The 17,030-nt window shown below is 47.1% G+C and overlaps 1 protein-coding gene across 2 annotated transcripts in view; it reads left to right on the top strand.

Annotated features, from left to right (window-relative positions):
- LOC135391519 (phosphoribosyl pyrophosphate synthase-associated protein 2-like) overlaps nt 1-17,029 on the top strand; it is a 40,949-nt gene extending 23,920 nt beyond the window's left edge. For both annotated transcript variants that reach the window (XM_064621792.1, XM_064621793.1), the window contains 7 exons: nt 4,092-4,264; nt 4,318-4,433; nt 10,948-11,035; nt 12,379-12,498; nt 12,552-12,622; nt 12,681-12,827; nt 15,160-17,029. In XM_064621792.1, the coding sequence (XP_064477862.1) occupies nt 4,092-4,264; nt 4,318-4,433; nt 10,948-11,035; nt 12,379-12,498; nt 12,552-12,622; nt 12,681-12,827; nt 15,160-15,318 (874 nt within the window). In that variant the 3' untranslated portion in view covers nt 15,319-17,029. The remainder of the gene's footprint in view (nt 1-4,091; nt 4,265-4,317; nt 4,434-10,947; nt 11,036-12,378; nt 12,499-12,551; nt 12,623-12,680; nt 12,828-15,159) is intronic.
- Nucleotide 17,030: the final 1 nt, after the last annotated feature.

The raw sequence follows: 17,030 nt of genomic DNA on the forward strand, positions 1-17,030 counted from the left end.
GTATTTCGGAAGGAAGTTTCAGTGAAGAGCAACTGAAGGCTATGTGTATGTGTAGCCCTGCCACTGAACAGTGCGAAAGGGGTGAGTGCAGCTTATGCCCAAGAAAAGACTGTTTCACCATCCGCAGACTTGAGCTACATGAGACCGGTGATGTGGAACTGGCATTGTGGGAAACAGGCAGGCTGGAGAAGAAAGATCTGCCACTCGAAACATTCCTTGATACCTGTTTCCTGTGGATAACAAAGCACATACGTCATAAATACGTGAAGGACGTGCAAAAGGAGGCAATTAGGAAAGAAAAGACATCAGTGTGACCGCAGACTGTGCTATTTCATTTTGACTTTGCCAAGAATTGGACAGTGGTCGTACCTGATGCAGTGCAGATTAGTAGAAGAGAACACAGATTAGTATATTCACGTGCGTAATGACGACAACGAGCAGGACGCATAGCTTTGCCGTAGTAAGTGATGACATGCGCCACGACTCCGCATTTGCAACGTTGGCACTTGAGAAGATCGATGAGTGGGTGGACAAAAATGTGCTCGTGTACGAAGAATGTGTATACATATCTGATGGCGCGAGCGCACATTTCAAGAACAGGTACAAGGTGTTTGAAATATCTAGGACACCAAGGATACGGAAGTGGCTCTTCTCTGCCCCTGGCCACGGGAAAAATGTGTGGGTGTCGTCGTTTAACATATTGCTACCGTGCACAACCTTAGGTGCTCCCCTGTAGATGTAATTCAGACAGCAGATGATTTAGTGTCCAAGCTCAGATCGCGCTGCCCAAATGTTGTTCTCATACACGTTTCAAGGAGCGACGTAGAAAAGCACCGGACACTAAAAGCTTGAGCTGTGGAAGGCGGCAAAACCAATCCCTAATCTTCGCAACAGGTTGCTGTGGCTCAGAACAACACGAGACAAAGTGGTTTATAAAATATCGGCTGCATCCCTTTAGGCTGTGGAAGGTTAAGAGAACCACCGCTGTGCATACCCTTGTACAGTTTATCTTTGTGCATACATACGTATATGTAAATAAAGTGCGGTGCCGCACCAAATACATAAATGTGGTCACTCGTGAAGAAACTGACACAGAGCAAACCACCGCCACTCCAAGTTTCCGACCAGTTGAAGTATTACGCCTCAGAGAATTACACAAAGGGTGGTGGCAGGGAGAGCAACCGTGCCGGAAGGCAGCGGAGGAGGCTGTGCAAAAAAAAAAAAAAGAATCTCCACGCGTCTCAGAGCAAAATATGTACAAATGTCTTTTCTTTGGGGCAAAGTGGAGGGATAGGGTAACCCCCATGCAAAAAATTGTGGAAAACAAAGATGGCATTTTTGAGATATTTGGGGTCAAACAGCGCGAAAATTTGCCTACAATGCTTTACTCTCAGCACTGCAGCAGCATAACTGTACAGTTGACAGTAACGAGCTGTACACCAGTCGATAGGCCTTTTAACGGGCTTTCGATTGCAGTTAACCGCAATGTAGTGGGGCGTACCATTCTGAAGTAATAGCGTAACAACATTTGGCATTTTTGGAACGTTCCTGCCAAGTCTGGGATTTTCTGAAGAACGAACTGTGCGTGAGAGCCCCTTCCTTATGATCACTGTTATAGACAACGGCCATGTCTCTCACGACAAAAAAAAAAAAATCAGATTCGTAACCAAAAAATTGGTGGCTCCAGGCCCCGTCAAAGTTGGCCCAGCAGAAAGCGCGGTCATGTGACCTAAAAGTTTCCCCCTCTCCCTCTAGGAATGTATCGCGCCCATGGGCTTCGCATGCGGCGCAGTTTGCATCACTTGAGGTTCTCTCTAACATATATTTTTTTCGACGGGACCAAAAAATGTGACTGCCACACCTTGTTCGATTATAAATGAAATCACCCTGTTGCAAGTTCTCTTTAACTACGTACCTTTATCTTGTGAAATGATATTCGATTTCATAGTCAGAGTGCAATTTTTTTTATATTCGTATTAGAAAATTTCAATATTGCACACCTTTCATAAATACAGTCCATGTCATTTTCACATGGATAGACAGATATAGTTAATTATGTAGTGCTCCCTGTTTCAGTCTGCGTTTACAGTCTAAGTTATGATGCTGGGAGGGAATACTTTGGTGCACTGTGTAAGACACTCAGGTGTAGGACGCTGCGCCTACGTCGTACAGTCATCACATAAAAAATCAGCACACACTTCAGTCTCTTGACATTACAGCGCAGCACGCATCGGGGGGCCTTTTATTGTGTATGCAAGCTTGTGGTGGCGTGTACCATGCAGCAGTTTACCACTTTGTATTCTACTTTGGCACTGTTTTCACTTGACGACAAATAGCCATGGCAATGGGGATAAACTTCTGTGTCCCACGGTGTAACTCTGGATACAAGACACGCACAAAGGTGTCCATGTTGCTGCTCTCAAATAAGAGGACCACTTAAAGGTTTGGTGTGATTCTGCGTAAGACTGCATTCTGCAGTCGAAAGACTATGTTTTGCGAGGAAAACTTTGAATCGAAGTTGGTAACAAAGTAATGGAATGGATAAACATGTATGTCAAAGTACATGCCCGGCTTCTGCACTCGGTCACAACTGAAACACTGCTGCTTGAATGAGCTTTGCTAGGGTTCCTGAAAAAAGGGTCCCAGCCTACATGGGAGTAAAAATGATCTCGTGGCCGCCGATGGGCCGCGTTGCGTAAGTCGATATGTAAGAAACCCACAAAATTAATTGTTTGCTTCTTAGGGTTAATATATATTCTAAACCAATGTATGCTAACGGGATAACACTTCATCTTGGATAAAAGGAGAACATGCAGTTTCTCTATGTTGTATTTTTGTTGGCTTTCATACAAGATACGCATTCTAAACATTTGGTGCACCATCGTATTCGAACAACCTCCCTGCGTAATCCTCATCAACTATTAAGAGTAGAGATGGACATGCGTCAAGTGTGACACTACCCCTTCTAATGCACGTATCCGTGGGAAGAAATCAATCCGAAACCAAAGCCATCGTGAAACCATAGGTACTTTTGTAAAAATGTCACTCTCAAAAACGGTTTTTGCTAAAACAAGGCTCGCGAGTTTAGAAACCTCTAAATTGAGCTTTGCTACAGCAATTCCTCCTAGATTACATTGGAACTCTCAGAAGGAAGCATTGGGTTTTGTGGATTCCCACTCCCTATATAAAACAGAAGACAGTAGTCTTTCGCTTTCCTTTTTCTTTTTTCTGTGTGTTTCCCGCAAATGCATTGAGATTACTTTTTTTTCTCCAAGGACATTTACACTCATGCCTTCATTTGTTGTGCTGCGCATACCTGCCGGAACCTATTACCGCGGCTGAACCTTAGCGCACATAAGTAATCTAACCTTCAGAAAATGCTATTTTGATTTCTCACTGCTAAATCACATTAGAATATAAACTATTTGTGTAACTGGATGTCGTTTACATTAAACATCTTATGTTGGCATGACAGATTATCAGTGTCTCATTTGTTGAATACACAATACCTGCAACGTGTGCGGAGAACAGCCTTTGCTGTTTGCTCTAAATCTGTATTATTCCCTTATTTTAAATTAGCAGTGCTCAGTGACACATGAAGTGCTGCGATTAAACCAAGGCATTTCATGTAACACTTACAAAACTACTCTGTGGCCCCTGGGATCCTTCGGTTGTGTTCTAAGTGGCTCTGCTTTGCCAGCACTTACTGTGGTGTTTATTCAAAATTCATACCGAATTTCAACGCCTCCGGAGGCGGTTTTACTTCACCTGACTGTCTTACACCGTGCATTGTTGTATACCACAAAGTACCTACTGGTAGAGCCCTTTGCAAGGCTGGATAACGGGAGATAACCAGGACAAGTACCAATTATATGCATTTCCTCCATCTAACAAGTCTTGGTAGCAGTTGGCAGTAATTAATGCAATGTGAGATAATTTGTTGCATGCATGATCCCGTACATTTGCCTGCATCATAGGCAACATCTGTTCAGAATGGCATCTATGTTATATTTTCTGTGTAGAGTAGTCTCGTCAATACATTGCCCCCACCCTTGCAGTGCATATTAATCATGGTCCTATACTTTGCATAGTGACGTGAACAACAACATAATGGAGCTGCTCATCATGGCATACGCATGCAAGACATCTTGTGCGCGCAACATTGTGGGGGTTGTCCCCTACCTTCCCTACAGCAAGCAGAGCAAGATGCGTAAGCGCGGCTGCATCGTCTCGAAGCTTCTGGCCCAGATGCTCTGCAAAGCAGGTGCTCTTCTGGATGACACTATTATCAGCCCTCTAAGATTGGGTTCTTTGCAGGGCTCACACATATGATCACAATGGACTTACACCAGAAAGAAGTGCAGGGCTTCTTTGACATTCCAGTCGACAATCTGAGGGCTTCTCCCTTCTTGCTACAGTATATCACTGAATGCGTGAGTAGGACAGACTTGTGCAGGGTTGTTGCAGGGGCTCTATAGGGGGAAGGTAGTATGCATTTCAATTTTTCCCATCAGATGCAGCATCAGTTTCGGTGATATTCTGTTCCCTGATTTGTGACATAAAATTTTGGCAAGTGGAAAATTTCCAGGCATTAGTGTAGGAAATACCTTCAACGAGGGTAAAGTAGTCAAGTACATGACATTTAATGGGACAGTCACATCCATTCCAATCGATCTTAAAAGTACGGTAAAACCACCCTATGTCGGACATTCGTGGTGCAACCAAATCCTCTCCTACTTAGAGGGGTGTCAGAGTTAGAGAATCAAACGTTAGGAGTGCAAGAAAAACAATACATAAAGTAAGCCATGGTCGTACCTGAGAGATTATTCTGGAGATTCTCAGAATCTGAAGCAGTACCTACCGAAAATATTCTGTTCTTGCAACATTGGGCTGTAAACGGGAATGTTTTTCAGTCGGCAATCAAAAAAGTGCAGCACCTTTTCGTTCATGCTCTTGTTGTCTGTCTTCCTGAGGATCCTTTGCCTCTTGCTGTTGGAGTTCTGTTCCCAAGCGCATAAGATTTCATCTCTGCTTCTAGTGATTTTGGACACTGTTGACTTTGAAATCTTAAATTCCTCCGCAACTTGCCTGCATGTTGCTCTTCCGTACAGCCTGTCGAGAACTTCTTTCTTCCTCTCGACCGTCAATTCTACGAGCTTTCGCTTTGGCATTGCTGGGCGGTCCGCTCAGCTCTCCCACAAGGTCTGCAGCCAGAATGGAAGCACACATCTGACAGGCAACTGTTATTGCGTTTGGAAGTGTAGGAGCCCGAGAGGGATGAAGTGAACGGCCCGAGTGACAACAACAACTGGTTTATTGGACGGGATCGCCTAGGTTGCTATAGGTCGCACGCTCTGCGCTATCTTCCTCATTGTCGATGCTGACGATATGCTACATAGCCCCCCCTCCAGAGACGGCGAAGAGACATCCAACCAACGAACGTGTTTGGTCTTCGGCGGAGAAGGCGTCGTTAAGGGAAAGACAGCAGCGGCGAGGCGCTCGTTGTCGACGTGGGCGGGCTTCAGGCGGTCAATGCTGACTGTGTCCTTACGGCCGTTTACCGAGATGGTGAAATGCTTGGTTGAACGGGACAAGACGAGGTGTGGGCCAGAATATGGAGGGTGAAGGGACTTCCGCGTGGCATTCCACGTGAGACGCCGTGGCCAATTCGTGGGGAACGTGATGCGGGCGGTTGGAGGGTACACGGGTATCCGGTGGACAAATGTGAGTGAAGGTATGGTGGAGGTGATCAATGTATTCGGGCGCGGCTGTGGAGGGCTGAGCTGACGGATGGAAGAATTCGCTCGGGAGTCGAAGCGTGGTGCCAAATACAAGCTCAGCACTGCTGCACGAGAGGTCTTGCTTGACGGCAGAACGGACGCCGAGGAGGACGATGGAGACGATGTCAACCCAGTTGGTAGGGTCTGCGTGTGCCATGATGGCTGCCTTGAGCTGCCTGTGTAACCGTTCTACAAGGCCGTTGCAAGCAGGGTGGTAGGCGGTTGTGCGGCTGCGAGATGTCCCCAAGAGCGTCGCGAAGGCGGCGAAAAGGTGCTCTTCGAACTGACGGCTTCTGTCGGTGACTATTTTAGATGGGACACCAAACCGAGAGATTTACGATGAAAGGAAGGCGGAAGCGACCGTTCGCGCTGAGGCGTCAGGCATTGGTGTGGCTTCAGGCCATCTCGTGAAGCGGTCAACCGCCGTCAGTAGGTAGCGAAACCCTTGACAAGGTGGCAGTGGCCCGACAATGTCCAAGTGCACCACGTCGAAACGTGCGTCGGGAGGGGTGAAACGTCCTACAGGAGCTGTGGTGTGGCGAAAGACTTTGGTGGTCTGGCAAGCAGGACAGGAAGCAACCCAGGCTCGTATGTCCGCGTGCATTTTGGGCCATACGAAACTCTCAGCAACGAGCTTTTGTGAGGGGCGAATTCCTGGGTGCGAGAGGCAGTGCAGCGACTCGAAGACAGTTCTTCTGAGTGACAAGGGCATGAATGGTCGTTGTCGGCCTGTAGATGTGTCGCACATGATATGGAGGGCGGAACCGGGAATTTCGAAAACTTCACAGCATAGAGAGGAGTAAGACTGCCGGAGGCTTTGGAGCTAGATGTCCGCTTGCTGCTCTCGAGCAATGTCCTGGGAGGAACAAGTTGTGCCGTGTATGGCGTCGATGCGGCTGAGTGCGTCCGCGGGACTATTGTCTGAGCCCTTCACATGCACGATGTTGGTGCAGAACTCCGAAAGGAAAGCTAGATGGCGCGTTTCCCGCGGGGAGTAGCGGGTGCTTGCAGATCGAAAGGCAAAAGTCAGGGGCTTGTGGTCGGTTAAGAGAGTGAACTTCCTGCCTTCGAGAAAGAAACGAAAATGGCGTACGGCCAGGTACGCTGCCAGGAGCTCTCTTCTGAAGGTGCTGTATTTGACCTCTGCCGATTTGAGGGCCTTCGAGAAAAATGCTATGGGGCACCAGACGTCATCGATTTTCTGCTGGAGAACAGCGCCGACTGCAACTCCTGAGGCGTCGACCATTAGGACTGTTTGAGCTTCGTGCTTAGGGTGGTGAAGGAGTGTTGCGTGAGAAAGGCTGGTCTTGATACCCTGGAAAGCCTGGCGGGCTGGTTCGGTCCACGTCAGAGTACGCGCACCGTGGCAGGCGCAGCGGAGGAGTTCCTCCAGCGGGCGTAGTATGTGGGTGCAGTGCGGAATAAAACGTCTATAGAAATTGACGAGCCCAAGGAACCGTTTGAGCTGGCGGAACTGCCCTGCGGAACTGCTTGCCCAAACTCACATTTCTGTATGTCCATGACAATACCGCGGTCTGTCAGGCGGGTGAAAACGAGACGCAAGTGCGCGAGATGCTCTTCAAGAGACGAGATGGCAATCAAAACGTCGTCAATGTAGGCTAAGGTAAAATGAAGGCTGCGAAAGACGCTGTCGATAAATCTTTGAAACGTTTGAGCGGCGTTCCGCAATCCAAACGGCATACGATGAAATTCAAAAAGACCAAATGGGGTGGTGATAGCCGTCTTAGGGATATCTTCTGATGCAATGGGGATTTGATGATATGCCTTCATTAGATCTATCTTGGAAAATAACTTCTTCCCGTGCAGATTGGCGGCAAAGTCGTGGAGTCTGGGCAGAAGATATCGGTCTGGCACAGTAGCTAGGTTGAGTGTGCGGTAGTCGCCACATGGTCTCCAGTCGCCTGTCTTCTTGGGGACCATGTGGAGCGCTGAAGACCAACTACTCGAAGAAGGGCGAGCTATGCCAATTGAGAGCATGTGCTCGAATTCCTGCTGGCGATGCACAGCTTCTCTGGAGGCAGCGGCCGTGTGAAACAGCCATGTGAAACAGGCCGCCTGAAACAGGCGGTCCCGTGGTTCGAATATAGTGGACCACGTCGTGCTGCACGGGTCGCGTCCAGTCCGGAGAGCGCGTGAGGGAGGGGAATTGGTCAAGCAGCCCGGTGAAGGGAGACTTTAGGTGGGCTAGAGCCGAGCCAAACAGCGGCAAACGAGCAGAAGCAGGTATCGCTGCAACGGCGAGAGACGTGGTAGAGTCGCGGAGGAGGCGGTGAGAAACGTCCACAGTCAGTCGAAAGTGATGCAGGAAGTCTGCCCCAAGAATGGCGTCCTTAACTGCTGCCACAAGAAAAACCCAGCGAAAGGATCGCCGGAGGCCCAGATTTAGCGAAAGGGACTTCTGTTGGCAGACAGGTATGCCAGTGTGATTGACTGCCAGCAGGTGAAACAGGGGTTTCCGAAAACGGTCAGCAGGGGAGGCTGGCAAAACGCTGACGTCAGCTCCCGTATCGACGAGGAAACGTATCCTGGATTGCCGGTCTTGGACGTAGAAGAGGCGACTTTCGGTAAACTGTGGAGCAACGGAGGTCGCCATCAGCGTTGCCCGGCCGCGTTTTCCGACCATGCGCAAGGTTTCAGGCACTTGCGAGCCGCATCGCCAAAGGTCTCATGATACCAGCAGAATCCAGAGCTGTTGGAATTGTCGCGAACTGGTGAGGCACTGCGGCGACGTGAGCGGCTAGAGGAACGTGGCCGTTGGGGCCTTCGTCTGGGAGCGCGGCGAGACAGGGCAGAGACCATACTGGAGAGGTTTCGCACTTCGGCGCGAAGCTCCTCGATTTGCTGCTGACTCGAAGATGAAGGGAGAGGCGCGGTGGGAGCCTGCTGAGAAAGGGCAGAAACAGCTGCGACGGAAGGGCCTGTGACCTCCATGATTTTGTCAGCGTGCTGTGCGAGCTCGGAAAGGGAAAGGCTTGAAGCTGTGGTCAAAATCATTTGAACTTGTGGCGGCAAGCGTTGCACGAAGAGTTCACGTAGCAGCGAATCGCCGAACGTTGCTGCACGGTCACCAATCGGAGCTTGCATGGCCCTCAGTGGCTGGGAAGGCCGCCGATCGCCTAACTCCTCGGCTGTGAGCAGTTGTTGCAGCCGCTCGCGCTCAGACGCCGTCGTACGTTGGAGAATAGCGTCTTTGAGCTGGTCGTAGGGGCTGTCAGCCTGTGGGCTGGATAGAATGTCGCCTACCTCCAAGGCGATGTCTGGAGGCAGAACAGCGACAATGTGTCGGTACTGCGTCGCCTGAGTGGTAAAACCTGCCAGCTGAAATTGTGCTTCGGCTTGCAAAAACCAGATCCTCAGGTTGAAGGTCCAGAAAGGGGGAAGCCACACGGCGACGTGTGCCACGGGTGGCACAGAGGAAGAGCTGGCTATACCAGGAGGTGGAAGGGTAGCGGAAGGCTGATCAGAAGGCGGGCTCGTGCCGAACATCGGCGGGTGTTCCGGGTCACCAAATATGTAGGAGCCCGAGAGGGATGAAGTGAACGGCCTGAGTGACAACAACAACTGGTTTATTGGACGGGATCGCCTAGGTTGCTATAGGTCGCGCGCTCTGTGCTATCTTCCTCATTGTCGATGCTGACGATATGCTACAGAAGCATGCGAGGATGCAAGTGGTTCTATGGTGGCTCATAATGTCAAACAGGTTCAGAATCCCCTTGTCCTTTGTAATCCGAACAATATTGTTTACAGGGCCTTCTGAGCGGAAATTCAGATCAAGTTTAAGAAGCTGACGCTTGGCCCTTTGTCCGACTTACCAAGAAAACGCTGTCGTACTTCCGAGATAGTGAGGTGTCCGACATAGAGGATCTTCTCCCCATGTATTTTCAATGGAAGTGCGCCGGTGCAACAACTTTTCGTCCCACTTAGGGGGTTGTCCGGGATACAGAGGTGTCAGACATGAGAGGTTTTGCTGTATAGCGTCAATCAATTCCTTGTGGACCACTGACCATGTGACATGTGCCATGATGGGGAGAGCAAGCAAGACAAACACGACCACACAACATAAGCTCAAACTAACAGCTGACAGTTTATTGCAAGGAGAGAGGGAGAGGAGTTCCCCAAACGACCAGTTCTTCCTTAAACAGCCCTACCGAATCAAGCCATTCAAAATTTCTTGTCCCCAGGTGTTTCTGTGTTTTTTCTTGTCTCCTTTGTTTCGGTCTACAATGTCGGTATAAACAAAAAAGGACATTGCACCCGCACTCTTCCACATGGCATTTTAAAGGCAACAACTGGGACCCCCCGGTAAGCTTATCCGGGCCATTGGAGCGGGTCAGTTCCAGGGTACCTTTCTTTACCTCCAGTGCTGGCGAGCCCTTCGTGGTTACAAAGTTCTTGTTAAGGGCTGCCGACAGGCATGGTTGAAATTCCTCCGGGTCCATAGCTACAAAGCTCACCTCCTTGTCTGCCTCCAACAACGTGCCCCCATTCTCAGCGAACTCCTTCCTCACCTGGCGGGCGGGATCCCTGGTGAAGTGGGGACTTTCCCATCTCCTTGCAATAAACTGCCAGTTGTTAGCTTGAGCTTACATTATGTGGTTGTCTTTGTATTGCTTGCTCTCCCCATCATGGACCTGTACCAACTAGCCCGTCTTGATACGCTGTCCGGCTGTCTGTCTCCATCTGTCCACATCTGTCCACCGCTCATAGCCACAGTTGCTTCGCGGCGCTAACACGGAATTTAAAAAAACACACACATTATGTTGACACATCCATAGAACTTGTTCTAGAAGTAGCTACATTATGTTGGCAGAAGCATTACCACATGTTGAACGGGTGGCTGGATGAGGCACACGTTCACAGCTTGACTGTTTAACAAATGTGTTGCGTCTAAATTCTGACTGCATCTTTACTTGGTGATGTTGTTTCTAGTCATCTAGTCGGTATAAGCACCTATTCTGCAACACCCATGAGTGTGCTATGAATAGTGTTCACTGTACTACAACGAGCCTGACACTCTGCGCGTGACACCACTTCTAGGATGACAGCCATGCTGGAATTGCTGCCTTATTTTTCACTTCTGCTCGTAGCAGATACACTAGAAAGATTTGTACAAACAGTTTTATACAAAGTGTTCCTTTTGCTTCAGATTCCAGATTATAGAAATGCAGTGATTGTGGCAAGGAATCCCTCAACTGCCAACAAAGCAACATCTTACGCAGAGCGGCTGAGATTAGGTATTTTCCACATCATTATGCCTTCTTTCAAAGTGCTAGTCAGGTGCACGTAGGTAGCTTCCTACCTTTTGCATTTGTCAATTATACTTTGTGATAATTGAGGGACCAGACTATCCCATTTATACGACTCCCACGCTATGGCTCAGAGATTAAATAATAGGCTTTCTATATATATTTGCTGACAAGACATTTAATCAGTTGCCACATTATTACTGTAGGAAATGTTGCTGCCTTTCATGTTCGAATCATCCCACTGCGCAACGTCCTTCTGTTTCAGGACAATCCCCCTGCCATGCCCTGTCGAAGGCTCTTCCTGTATCTGCGTTGTTGTTGTTTGCTGGCAGAATAACTTTTCGCGTGAAATTTGTAGAGTAAAAAACAATCATGTTTGCACTCTGAAGCGAGCGTGACAGAAAGCGACAGAAAATTATACATAGGTCTCCGCTGTGTTGCCTTCGTCACGGAAAGTCTTGCTCGATTTGTGCGGTGCTGCTAATGGTTACGGTAATTATCGTGTCAAGAGTAACAGTGTGCAACCTCATCAATTGAAACTTTCAGATAATTCGAACTGATGCTTGGGTCCCGTCAAACTCATGTATTTGAATTGGGGGGGAGTCTTGGTAAAACAAATGCAGGAACATGCAAAAATTTATTCGAGCGAGATTGCTCTAATGCAACACTGCTGGTGCATTAAGCCCAGTGACACATTAATTTATTACTCATTAGACCACTACCTATAAAGGCAACACTTGTGCTGGAGAAAAGGAACATCATAATGGCGTGCACAAATGCGGCTGGCACAGATGGTGCTGCTTACCTGTGGTCGGCAAAGCAAATAAGCCTCGCTAGGCAATCAAGGCCATTCTGTTGACCTGTAGGCTTACAGAGCCAAGGTGTGGATGATGTCTAATATTTTCTCAAATTGGGTTCGTGGAGTTCATGATCGGGTTAGGTTCATCATCACAGTCAGGGCCGGCGAGAGAGGGATGGAACCCCGGGGCCCACATGACAGCTGCTAGCACCAGGGACTAAGCCAATACACGCACTCGGGGCAGGACTCATCTCTAGAGCCCGTAATTTCTCGAGCAGGCACAATCCATGTTGATAGTCACAGCTGAACAAACGAATGCAAGCTTTTTAGCCCCGAGATTGTTTTGATGCTTGCCTGTAAATAAATCTTTTGGAATTGTGCTGTTGTAGCATCAGGCAACCCCCTTTAGTTTGAACTCCGCTTTATTCTAAGGAACCTTCCAACCCCTTCAAGATCGACAAATTAACATTATCTTGTTTTCTTTCCTGAAAAAAAAAAGCAAAGGGTATGAACTAATTGTTGGTCTTACAAGGTATCGCTGTGATCCACGGGGAACAGAAAGAATCAGAGTCCGACATGGTTGACGGCCGTTACTCACCACCTACGGTCGGTTCATCGCGTACCATGGACGTGGGTCTGGACATCATGCCTGGTGAGTCTTGTACTTGTCCGGAGGTACGTTATTGTTCACAAGTGACTCTGCAGTGCCTGCTGCAAAGGAGAAGCCTCCCATCTACGTCGTAGGCGACGTTGGAGGACGAATAGCCATCATGGTGGTGAGATGTTGCACATAGTATCACATAGAGTGTGTATGCTGAGGAAGTTCCCACATAGGACGACATGGTGGATGACGTACAGTCCTTCGTGGCCGCTGCAGAGATGCTCAAGGAACGTGGTGCCTATAAGATCTACGTCCTAGCCACCCACGGCCTCCTGTCTAGTGACGCACCACAACTCATCGAGAACTCTGCCATTGACGAGGTACTTGCGTAAGTTCCACATACGTGTATGTGTGCATGCTAGGGCAGCCTACACATTGAGAGGAAATCATTAAAACACACAAGAAATGAGGGGAACACGGACTAGCGCTCATAATTAGACCCTGAAGTTTTAGGGTTTTACCTGATTCTTCCCCGAAGTTGCACCCCGAATTGAAGGTTGCCTCTTTAGGGTGAAACCCGATTTTTACCCGGCAAATTGCCCTAACTTGGATGTCTGTAGGAATGCATTAACTTACTTGTTTGGCAGCAAATGCAGTTACATCACTGTTTGTACCAAACCACTGCAGTTACTTTGAGTAACTGAGCCCGATTTCCCCCCGAATTTAGCCTACTGGAAGTTTTTTCACCCAAATTCGTGTGAATTTAGTGCACATGTTGATTTACCCGATTTTTACCCCCCAAATTTAGAAAAAAATATTGCCCGAAAACTTCAGGCTCGACTCATAATGCATGTTTTGCGCTGCACTTCCCATAAGTATTTACCAATGAGCCGAAAGAACAGTTCAAGCCTACACATGCGTACGTTTAAGGTTTGATGTCTTTGCTACTTATTTTTATGTCAGACTTGATTGTGACTTTATGATATCCGATATTTAGCTGAACAGTCGAGCCTGTTTATTACGATATTCGATATAACGATAACTCCAATATTACGATCAAATTGCTGGTTCCCGTAAGCTCACCCATTGAAGTACTAGGACATGTAAAGAAGACATCGATACAACAATAATAGTGAAAGCATTTGCTCGCGTATAGCGAGCAAATGCTTTCACTGCAAATTCTCTCGGCAGCCGGTAATATGCATTAAAATCGAAACGCAAGATCCCATCTTTTTTTTTCATTGAAAACAAAAGGTGGCATTTTCAAGAGTCTCAGCCTCCGTGAGTATTAAAGTGAGAATGCGGTGCATTTATCTGCGCATAACTGACAGGGATTAGATGCAAAGCGCACGGCCTCGAAGGGGCTCGTGAGAAGTAAAGGAGATTGCTCCCTCTCCACATCGTTCTCTTGTCCTTGAGTTTTCTTCTGGTTTGCTGCATATGATGGCATCTGCGGTTCTAGGACACATTTGGATGACGAAAGGCACATGACTTGACTCGAAGTTGCACGTGCTTGACGTATTTTGTACTGGTGCAAAACTTTATAGTGAAATATTTTCCAAGATGTGAGTTAACAGACGGTTGATGCCACCCAAAGGACGAAGCGCAATGGACAGTGCAGTTCTGATAGTGGGAATGATGATGACTACGGCACTGAACGAAGGAGGAGAACCCCACGCCGTAGTGGTGGTTATTTTGTCCTTGGGAAAAGCTTTCGACATAAAGCTGTGTGAAATTAGGGCTAAATAAAATGCTTTTGCGTTCTCAACAAAATGTCGATGTTCAGTGGCATTCTGCTTCGTCGACGTGGACCGGAGGTTTTGCAAAAGCGATAATTCGATAAAAATTTCGATAAAAAACGATAATTCTGATGTAATGATCAGAGATCGCATTTCTGTTAATATTGTTATAAACGGGCTCAACTGCATTCGAAGGTGTATTGCAACAAAGAACAGTACTCATTCTCTTTTTTCTTATACTCTCAATATTGAAGGAATATTGACAAAATTGCTAGTTTTTCCTATTCATATCGATGTTTTGTTGTGCTGATTTGTCTCAATACAATGTGAGGAGATAAAGCAGTTAAACATACCCTATATAAATTGCACCAATGATAGTATGTGATATGCAGTGCAAAACATTTTACCTACTTATGAAACTAAAGTATCACTTTTGTGGTAGTGGTTGACACACTAGTACTCGCTTAATCCAACTGCACAGAAAGAAAAGGAATGCTACGTAGATGCACATCCATACTTGCCCTCCAGCAACGTCAGTAATTTCTGTGGGAGTTAAAAAGCCCCTCCCACAGAAGTTAGGCCATTTTTTTTTTACCAGAGTTTAACCGCAATGGACATTTTTACATTCTTGACATATCCTAGCAGCTCTCCAGTGAATCACTCTAGATACGTGCCAAAACAAATGGGCAGCACAGAAGATCAAAACTGGCCTTGGAGGAGGGTGGACAGGTTTGTGTGGTTATCCCCACTCCCGTCAGCCCCATCCAGCACCGTTTGTTGAATAGAGAGATAACCTTGTCAGGCGCCCCCAAGGTCATCAGCACCGCATCTGCATAAGCAGTTATGAAAAAGCTCCATTGGTAACTTCTACGAAATGCCTTCCACATGTATAAAAAGACGATGGTGTTTTCACTCATGTTCCACCCGCATATTGTTTGTGTGAATCAACACAATGCAGAACCCTACTTTACAGGTGGTAGTTACCAATACAGTGCCTCACGAAGTGCAGAAGATGCAGTGCCACAAGATCAAGACAGTAGATATCAGCATCCTGCTTTCGGAAGCAATTAGGCGCATCCACAATAATGAATCCATGTCTTACCTCTTCCGTAATGTCACCCTCGAGGATTGAGGCAAGGAACTTAGGCCGTTGCATGCTCTGGACACCACAGACGAGGCTTTATACAGTATCTGTTTTCTACCTGCTACCACAAAAATGTTCTGGATTCCTCAAATTCATACCCATTGCATTTCCAATATATGCTTAGTTTTTATACATACAGAACTTATGTGTATCTTTAAAGACTGTATAAAACGAGGGAAATCTTTGATACATGAGGGACACCTCACGCCTGAAACAACTTGTGCTGCCTATTACCAAAGTTTCCTTTTAGCGTTGATTACCCAAGTAAGTACAGTCGCCGACCAATTCTTCTGATTTGAGGGAGCCACAAAATCTATCTGAAATATCGAGCAATCTGAAATATTGAGCAATCTGAATTTTTAGACAAAGGCTTAAACCTGCAATGTTTAAAAGAAAAACTTTATTTCAGGACTCACACTGGATTGCAATCGCTGTTGATATGAGTTTGCTTCCCCGCGTGGACACAGAATAACGCATTGCGGCAAATTTCTGCTAGCATAGCTTATTGCGATACACTTCCATGAGCGTAGTAACACCCGTAAGGATCAGCTGGTTGACAGGGGCGCAACGGCAACCACTTCGTCGCTGCGTCTGAACTCTCCGGCGACGAATCAAGAACATGCTGGCGATGTCGGCATCAGTTACTTCTGGGCAGAATTGGGCATTGTTGTCCGCATCTGCGTACATATTGAATGTTACACTATCTGGGACCTCTACGCCAGAGTTTCGGAGCTCTTCGTTGAGGGCAGGGTCGACTGCCACATCATCATCGTCAATGAAGTCGTCAGTGGTACTCCCTTCTCTTGCACTTTTCTTCACAAATCCAGTGTGATGGAAATTATTTTCTACAGTTGTTTATTCTTAATTATTTTCTACTGCTTCCCATGGGTTTTGGAACTTCTGTAACAGAGAGGCAATGGACTTTAAACTAAGCTCCGTCTTTGCATACGTGCGTCACTCCTACACAGTTATTGGTTGCCAATCTTCCCTTCATGGTGCGGTCTAAAATATCGAGTCCCGAAACGCACAGTAGTGTGTCTGTTTTGACTCTTGGAAGACGAAGTCCGAAAGAATAGGCATGCTCGGTGCGAAATGAGTACGAAAAACTGGGCAGTCCATCTGAAATATTGGAAGCGGAAATACTTTGGCTCTATGGGGCGCTGGACAGTGCCAAGAGTTTTGCCCAAATTTTTTTAGTTCAAAATATGTATCGGTCGGCGTCTGTGGCCACGAAGTTAGACGTAATGAACCTACCATCCGTACAACACAGTCCGTATCTAGAAGCTCTCATTAAGCATTCTTGCGAATGTCAGTTCTTGAATGTACTGAGTACCTGGATGCATTGTGTGCTTACTTCACCTTCTCTTTTCTTTGTACATTTAAGTTTATGCGGTAGTGCATGCAGTACACAGAAGATATGTCCTGTCATTGGTGTACCGTGCATGGTTCCAGAACATACAGCTGCACTGTTACGTTTGAGGTACATTGCTTCCTTCAGAAGGGAGGGTGCCCTACAGTTAGGTATGGTCATCTCACACTACGTTCTACATGCACGTTTATACATAACGTGTAACTTAAGCGTGTGTTTTGTCCCACAAAAGATTCTTTTTGACACATATTTTGCGGGCACAGCAAGGTGGCAAATGAAATGTGTCGATAAATGTTAGTAAAATGCCAATAAAGCGGCTGTTGATGCTGAC

The sequence above is a fragment of the Ornithodoros turicata genome, chromosome 4 (genome assembly GCF_037126465.1).
Source record: "Ornithodoros turicata isolate Travis chromosome 4, ASM3712646v1, whole genome shotgun sequence".
Classification (NCBI taxonomy): domain Eukaryota; kingdom Metazoa; phylum Arthropoda; class Arachnida; order Ixodida; family Argasidae; genus Ornithodoros; species Ornithodoros turicata.